The 8,433-nt window shown below is 47.6% G+C and overlaps 1 protein-coding gene and 1 long non-coding RNA gene across 17 annotated transcripts in view; one reads left to right on the top strand and one right to left on the bottom strand.

The window, feature by feature from the left end:
- Positions 1-2,907: 2,907 nt before the first annotated feature.
- On the bottom strand, positions 2,908-5,968 carry LOC116558755. Its single transcript, XR_004272150.1, has 2 exons — positions 5,810-5,968; positions 2,908-3,478 (listed from the first exon to the last, which is right to left on the bottom strand). It is a non-coding gene; the product is annotated as an uncharacterized LOC116558755 (long non-coding RNA).
- Positions 5,440-8,433, top strand: part of PLEKHA6 (pleckstrin homology domain containing A6) — a 166,211-nt gene continuing 163,217 nt past the window's right edge. For 9 of the 16 annotated variants that reach the window (XR_004272149.1, XM_032288857.1, XM_032288863.1 and 6 more), the window contains exon 1: positions 5,440-6,221. Coding sequence is in view for 15 of the 16 variants with exons in the window: in XM_032288857.1 (XP_032144748.1) it covers positions 6,139-6,221 (83 nt within the window). In the remaining variant the exon portion in view is untranslated. The remainder of the gene's footprint in view (positions 6,222-8,433) is intronic. The other 7 variants (XM_032288861.1, XM_032288854.1, XM_032288867.1 and 4 more) reach the window with 4 other exon arrangements.

Here is an 8,433-nt window from a genome sequence, read left to right as displayed (position 1 = left end):
GTGTCCACATGATTTGCTGTCTCCTGTAATGCAAGGCTTTGTTCAAATGTCATTCTTCTCACTGAGGCTATGTAAAATATACACCATGTAAGACAGCAGCATCCATTGTGGTCCTTTACTCTCTCCATTTCTCTCTCTAGACTTATCTTCTGAGACCACATGCTTATGAACTCCGTGAAGGGAGGGACATTCTGTCCTTGCCCACAGAGGGTCTTAATAAATATCTGTGGGACCAATGCAATTCAATATACTTGGTTGTGGGGAAACCTCAGAATTCTGCCAACCTCTGGATGCTAGCACTAGAATGGCAGTTTTTATAATGGAACCTTCTCTTTCAAGCCCTTACAGAGGTTATGACTTTAATTAAGCAACTAGTCTGTCTGGGCCCTTGCATATTTACATGGCCATATCTCGAATGCTGGCAGAGATGGCTATTGCCTTCCTTTCCTTTGCTTCCTGGTTCTTGGAAGACAATCATCAGTGGCTAGTGGCCTCGCCTGTAGGTGAGCATAACTATTAAACACCAGCCCTCAGCACAGATTGCTGTTGTAGTTATTCTTTTATAGCCCAAAGGAATATGTTACGATCTTCTTGTAACTCTGTGAGTCTCTTGGCCAAGTATGTTTAAACGACGTAGCAAATGTCTCAGTGTGAACTTCCTACTGATCAGGTTTTCAGGAGACTTGAGTTCTGGTCCTAACTCTATTGTGGAATTGCCACAATTCTGGGTACTTCCTTGAATTCTCTAGTATCTTCGTTGGGGAAAATGTGTTTTTTTGGAGTAGATGGTCACTAAAACCCTTTCTTGATCTAAAATTGTGGCTTTCTCAGAACAGAAGAGCTCCTATTTATGAGTCACCAGAAACACATGATTATCTCTTTGGTTTTCCCATTACACACAAAAGCCTTTTTTTGTGACTTTTGTATCTGTCAGGGCTTTTTCATTTGTTAGGGGCAGAAACCCAGCTCAAACCAACTAAAGGAAATAAGGGGTTTATTGGCACCTATAGCTGGAATTTCAGGGCTGGAGCCTCCCTGGCAAGCTGAATCCCAGGGCTCCCAGAATACAAGGAGGACCCAGTCTCACTCTGTCTTCTGGCTTCACTTTCTCCTGTGTTGGTTTCACTTTCAGGCAGGCTCTGTCCACGTGAGGACCCCAGCAGCAGTGACACAACATCTGCCACCTTCAAATGCAAGAGAAAAAGGGCTTCCTCCTGATAATTTTGGGATCTTTAAAAAACAGTCTCATTGGTCTCGTCTGAGCCCTGTGTCCTTTCCTGAACCAGGGGAATGGAGAATTGTCCGATCTCTTGGCTGGATCTCTGTCACAGCCCAACCCTCAATGGAGTGACAGTAAAGGTGGGGCCGGCGTACCCAACCCACACAGGCTGAGAGCGGCAGAGGGTAGATGTCAAAAGGAAACCTGGGCTATTAGCAGAAGAAGGGAGAGTGGATGATGGGCAAGTAAAAATAATAATGGACATTTATTTCAGTCCTCATTGAGGTTCTTTTTTTTTTTTTTTTTGAGACAGAGTCTTACTCTGTTGCCCAGGCTGCAGTGCAGTGGTGCGATCTCAGCTCACTGAAACCTCCACTTCCCAGATTCAAGAGATTCTTGTGTCAAAGCCACCTGAGTAGCTGGGATTACAGGCGTGTGCCACCAAATAATTTTTGTGTTTTTAGTACAGACAGGGTTTCACCATGTTGGCCAGGCTGGTCTCGAACTCCTGATCTTAAGTTATCCACCCACCTTGGCCTTCCAGAGTGTTGGGATTATAGGTGTAAGCCACCGCACCTGGCCCTGATTGAGTTATGATTTCTTGTAGGTACTGTATTAATTTCTCATGGCTACTGTAACAAATCACTACAAATTGGGTGGTTTAAAACAACTGAAATTTATACACTCACAGTTCAGGTGTGAAATCAAGGTGTCGGCAGGGCTACACTCGCTCTGGAAGCTCTAGGGGGAAATGTACTCTTTGTCTCGTTGAGTTTTGGTGGTTGCCAACATTCCCTGACTCCTGGCCACATCACTCCAATATCTGTTTTCATGGTCACATGACTTCCTCCTCTTCTATTAAATTTCTTATGTCTCTCTTATGAGGACATTTATCATTAGATTTAGTGCCCACCCCAGTAATCCAGGATGATTTTCTCATCTTAAGATTCTTACCTGTAGCTGCAAAGACCTTTTTCCAAATAAGGAAACATTAACAGATTCGAGGGATTTGACCCAGATAGTAACCCTGTCACTCCACTGAGGGTTGGGCTGTGACAGAGATCCGGCCGGAGGAGCTGTTTTTTTTAGCTTACCACAGATATCAAACCAGAAATAGTAATGTTGAAGTGATTAAGACATCAGAATGTAATGGAGGTTCAGAATAATTTATATATATTACTGATATATTTTATCCAAATGCTTGGTTGCCTTTTAAAGAGATAAAAGAGGTCAGACGCAGTTGCTCACTCCTGTAACGCCAGCATTTTGGGAGGCTGAGGTGGGATCATTGCCTGAGTCCAGGAGTTCAAGGTCACAGTGAGTTATGATTGTGCCACTGTATCACCTCACCTGGGTGACAAAATGAGATCCTGTTTCTAAGCAAATCAATAAATAAAAAGTTTGAAAGAGATAAAAAACATTTGCTGTGGGGAGAAAAGCAAACAGCTGAATTTCTGACTTAGTTGCCAGCCATGTATGATTTTCATTTTAATATGTCAACCCTCCTTCTCTCTTCTAGGTAATTGTTGAACCAGCAGCTGCTTTTATTTGGGTTTCTACTCTTTTTCTACATATCTTTAGTGCTTTTGCTAAAATGTCATTACCAGCAGTATCGATACTAATCATAATTGATAAATAACAAGTAGCATGTGAAAAGTCACTAGCAAGAATACACCACAGTTAGGAAAATATTTTCAAACCTGATTTCTTATTTCAAATGAGTAATAAACATTCAAAAGTCTGAGCCACTGGCCTTTTCTCATCTAGGTAAATGTCCCTAGGAACCCGGGGCTAGAGTAGACATTAAACAAGACAAAAACCTTGTGGAAAAAGAGATCAACAGGAGCTCAAAGAAGACAGTGGTGTGATACATGTTTCCAAGTAGATGTCGTCTGGTCCCCTGCTTCCGCCCACATTCAGCACCAACAGCTGCCCTTACTGGTTGCTCAGGTTGGACTGGGAGTGCACTGGTTGCTGGTATTTTCCCTTGAGGCATCTTGGCAGCAACACTGGCAGTTTATATTCTTGACCATCACAGGGGCTAGGCAGGTGGCTCTGTGCTTTGTCAGTAGTGTGAGTCCTGTAGGTGTTTCATACAGCTGGTGACTGGGGATTGCAGCCTGGCAGAGTCTGCTCCCTTGATCTGCTAACTTTTCCCAGTTCAAGAATGAAGGGGCACCGAGACCTTCATTTGTGCTTCCCAGGTGCAGCTCTGCTTTATTGTCAAATGAAGCTTTCTTCACTAGAAATTTGTAGGCTCTGAGAAGAGAGAAATAATTTGGACATTGCGGGCCTCTGCTTGTCTTCTGCTTCTGGAGAATGGACTCACCCTAGATGTGGCACCCAAGCCAACATGGTGAAACTCCGTCTCTGCTGTATATGTTGGCAGAGTAAATTTCCAGTGTTGGAGTGTGACTGATGTAATGAAAAGAGCTCTGGCCTGAGACATTGGTGAGTGGATCCTTTTCAGCCACCATCTGTCTCAGTGACCTTGACCAGCCCCTTTCCCTTCTCTGTTCCTCACTTGCCATATTCAAAACAAGAGGATTGGACTAGATGTTCTCTGAGGCATCTCCTAGCTTTACCACATTATACCCTCCAGGCTGAGCGTTTGGGACCCATGAGAAGGATCACTGGCGTTTCTTTTGCTAGGAAGATCTCCCCCGACATACCCTGATGATGCTGATGGTTATAGTCAGAGTGCCCCTAAATAAAGTCCAAAAGTACAGGATTGTGGTTAGAATTAAGAGTAGTTCCCAGTTATGATCATATCCAGCATTCATCAAATGTTAATTGGGCCGGGCATGGTGGCTCATGCCTGTAATCCCAGCACTTTGGAAGGCTGAGGCAGGTGGATCACTTGAGGTCAAGAGTTTGAGACCAGTCTGGTCATCATGGTGAAACCCCATGTCTACTAAAAACACAAAAAAATTAGCCAGATGTGATAGTGAGTGCTTGTAGTCCCAGCTACTCAGGAGGCTGAGGTGGGAGAATCACTTGAACCCGGGAGGTGGAGGTTGCAGTGAGCCGAGATCATGCCACTGCACTCCAGCCTGGGGGATAGAGCTAGACTCCGCCCCAAATAATAAAAAAAAAGTGTTACTTGGGTGCCGCAGGCAGCTGCCAGGGCTATAAAGAGATAAGATGGAGTTCCTGCCCCAAGGAGCACACAGTCCAATGGAGGAGACAGATGACTAAATAAAGGATTGCATTACAGTGTGCTAAGTGCATGACACATAGAGGAAGGACATCTAAATCTCTCTGGGGTAGTGTCAGGAATGGCTTCCTGGAGGAGGTGGCACATGGGTGGACACTGAAGGGATGAGTAGGGATTACCTATGTGGAATGGGGATCAAATCTACTAGAATGCTCACAAAAAGTATGTTCGTCCAACAGATACTTGCCAACTGTCATGGAACACATTGCTCCCTTTAAAGATAGGTGTCTCTCTCATTGTCTAATTATTCTCTTGGGTCTGGTACATAGAATGGAACAGTATGTACCTACATGGAGCCCCAGGGGCAGATTTGGAGTAAGCTAGGAAAGCCAAATGGACCCTAACATTTTTTTCTTTTTTGAGACCAGGTCTCACTCTGTTTCCCAGGCTGGAGTGCAGTGGCAGGTTCACAGCTCACTGCAGCCTCTACTTCCCAGGCTCAAAATGATCCTCCTGACAGTGTTCTGAGTTGCTGGGACTGCAGGCTCATGCCACCACGTCCAGCTAATTATTATTATTTTTTTTTTGTAGTGACGGGGCCTTGCTATGTTGCCTAAGCTGGCCAACTTTGATATAGACCCTGAGCTGGCAGAACTGTGGGCACCAGCAATACCATTGTTTTGGTGTACCAGTATGAAATGCTTGCATCCGCATTCTGTACACATAACACATTCGCTTTTTTCTCTATTTTTCTTCGTTTTCCCTTTTCTATTTCTGGTGCAAGTTAGGGGGAACGGAAAGGAGGGACACAAATGATGTTGGTTTCTGAGTATTTCTAAGGTTTCCCTGTGATTCTACTTAGTCATGGCAAGCTTCTTAGAGGAGGTGCTGGGAAAGAAAGGTTAAAAACTAGCTCGACTAATCAGACTGGCATCCGAGCTAGAAGAGGCTCCCGGGGGCCCCTCGCTGCTCACAGCCCCGCCACGCTCCCTTGCCTTTGACCTTTGTTCCTCTGCTAACCTCCCACCAAGTAGAACCAGGTTTGATCACTTCCCCCTTTCCGTTCAGTGGCTGGGCAAGTCCATGAGGTTCCCGATTCAAAGCACTTTCAGTCGGACTGGTTCCCTGCGCGGGGCGCCTGGACTGGGGACTTGGGGCTGCCGCGAGTTCCCGGGGCTGTGAATTACCTTCCGAGGCGGCGGCGCGGCTCCGCCCCCGGCCCCGCCGGTGGTTCAAGTGCGAGATCAGAGCTGGGAGCGGAGAGGCAACACCCTTGCTCGCACTGCAACCTGCTCCCTTCGGGGAGGGATCCTCCCCGCTCCAGCGTCTTCTCGCCGGGCTCCCCCAGGCTGGCGGGCAGCAGAGCCAGGAGGAGCGGAGACCCAGCGCTGCCCGTTAACAGTCCCGGCAGGAGGGGCATCGTAATTACTCACCGCGCTGATTGCCCGTCATTAAAGTTCGGGAAACGGTCCGAAGAGGAGCTTCCAGTCGAGGAGGAGGAGGCAGGTGGCGTCTGGGGCTCCCGGCCGGCCAGGGTTAAGCGCCTGCTTGCTCCCTGCCGCCCGGCTTGCGGCCAGCGCGTCTTCGGTGGGAGGCCAGCCACTGCCAGGGACCCGGGAGCGACGCCGCCAGCCCGGCCGGACCCCCTCCCCCATCACGGCCTCTAGGAGTGCGCAGCAAGTGGGGGTTCCCAGGTACCAAGCCCCTTGCCCAGCCGGCGCCTGGGGGCACGGAGAGCCAGAGGGGCTGCAGGGACACCGAGATGGCCGATGAGATTGACTGGCTGGACCTGCCCGGCCGGTGGGCCTACGGAGTTGACCGCGGTGGGAGAATCTTCTTCATCAAGTATGTTGGTCTCACTCTTCTTTTTATTTCAATTTTTTTCTTTTAAGTTGTCCAACTTGAAAAGTGGCAGGGCTGGGGGCAGGCTGGAGAAGGTGGGTGAAGCGGTGGCCGGAACAGCGGGCATGACTAATAAGTTTATCACTATGCCTGTTTGAATGTGTCTCCCGCCTTTTCCTCAATGGGTCAAAGTCCAGCAAAGGCTTGGAAAGGCAGGGCAGGGCAGGGGAGGTGCTGCCCTTTCTCCCTCTCCCCGTGGTCACATGAGAGGCCTCCAGGAGAATGACTAGACCAATGCCCAGCCTGGAGTTTTTTCAGCTCCTTCCCTGAAGGGACTGGAGGTAGGTCTTTTATTTCCCCCCAGTCTTTCCTACGGGAAGACTTGGGGTGAGTGACAACATACCAGGAGATCCTGCCTCTACCACCCGGTTCCTGGCAACCCTCACCCCAGACTCAGCTTGCCCAGGATAGCAGTCCCTTTCCTGTCCTGCTTCTTTATGGGGCTGTGGTCAAGAGGGAGGGGGAAGATGCCCATTATATGTTTAGCATTCTTGAGAGAGAGCGCCTTTGCTACTCTCAGTCGTATATTAGCACTGTTATATTAATTCCATAAACCAAAATGGCTCTGGCATAATCTCATTATAACAAAGTGGCCCTGCTGGCTTTCTTGGCTCGCTTCTGCTGTAGTCATCTTTTGCCAGGATAGACATCTCCCAGAAATATAGCAAGTCCAGAAGCACAGCGTCTTGGACTGTTACCCACACTTGACGAGCTTTTCCTTCCTCAAGATAGCCACTCACAAAACATCAGAGCTGGAAGGAATCTTAGACGCAACCCCTTCATTTGTCAGATGGGGAACCGAGGTCCAGGGAGATTGAAAGTACCGGTCTAAGACACGAGCGCTTGTTAATCAGAGCTCAGACTCAGCCCAGCAGCTGCTGACTTAGTGCACTGCTTCCCTGTGTACCAGACTGCCTTTGCAGGGGCTCAGAGAGGCAGTGGTGTCTCCTTGGTGTTTCTAAGTTTTCACATTTGCTTTAGGTCTTTCTTCTGTAATTATCACCGCCATGATCATAATTGATGTTGTAATTATATTAACTTAGAAATTAACTCCACTAAAGTTCTTGACCCTAAGTCAGATTCTTAAATAACAGAATTTCTGCAATATTAAAACTGCAGTGGCTTGAGACTTTAGAGTTTACAAGACTCACACAAGAAACTTATTTAAAAGGTGGATTCCTGAGCCCTACCTCAGGAGATTCCTATTCAGAGGATCTGGGGGAGGGCCTTCGAATGTGAATTGCCACGAGCCCCTCAGGTATACTGAGGAAGTGGTTCATTCTCTTGTTTCTTCCCAATCTCTTACTTACCGTCCAGCTTCTTTTCATCTTTCATTCTACAAACATCTATTGGGCATCCACTATTTGCTGCAGTGCTTGGCACTGGAGATAAAAAACACCCTTTAAGGTAACAGGGAGAAAACATAAATCAATACTTAGGAAATAATATGGTATTTATTCTTAATCTTGAGGCATTTTCATGATGCTCTAAGAAGGAAAGAACTAATGGTCTCCAGGGAGTTCAGCGAGGGCTTCCTGGAGGAGGAAGCATTTGAGTTGATTCTGGAGGAGAGACAAGAGTGAAAGAAGCCTTGGAAATAGAGGCCTGGGGAAAGAAAGACACCAATAAGTGCTGGGGCACAGGTAACCTAGAGCACTCGGAGAGGTTCGGTGGAGATGGAGTGGAGCTCCTGGGATACTGTAGAGGACCAGGCAGAAAAAGTAGGAAGAGGCAGCTTGAGAGAGCCCTTATGTGCTAGGCTTAGGGGTCTGGACTCCATCCTGTAGGCGATGGGAAGCCAAAGGAGATTTCAAACCCGGGCCTGCCATCCTCAGATCTGCGTTTAGAGCCATCTCGCTGGCAGCTGCACGGGCAATGATTTGAGGGCCGAGCGAGAGGCAGGAGGAGAAACTTGAGGTATGGAAAGCAGTTAGGAAACAATTGCAAAAGTCCCGGAGACAGCCGATGGGGCCCGAATTAAAACGGTGAGAAGTGAAGGGGAGGGAGAGATGGGAGAAATCTTCAGCAATCAAATCAGGAGTGTTGATCGAATGCTTAAATTCCAGGGAGGGGAGACGAAGGGAAGAATCAAAGCTAAAGCTTAGAATTTCTAGCTTGAGTTGGACAGAGATCAGGAGCGTGGTAAGAGGAGCAC

Source organism: Sapajus apella, unplaced genomic scaffold, assembly GCF_009761245.1.
Source record: "Sapajus apella isolate SASKATOON/1434 unplaced genomic scaffold, GSC_monkey_1.0 scaffold22, whole genome shotgun sequence".
Lineage (NCBI taxonomy): Eukaryota > Metazoa > Chordata > Mammalia > Primates > Cebidae > Sapajus > Sapajus apella.
This window is presented reverse-complemented; position numbering and strand designations above follow the sequence as displayed.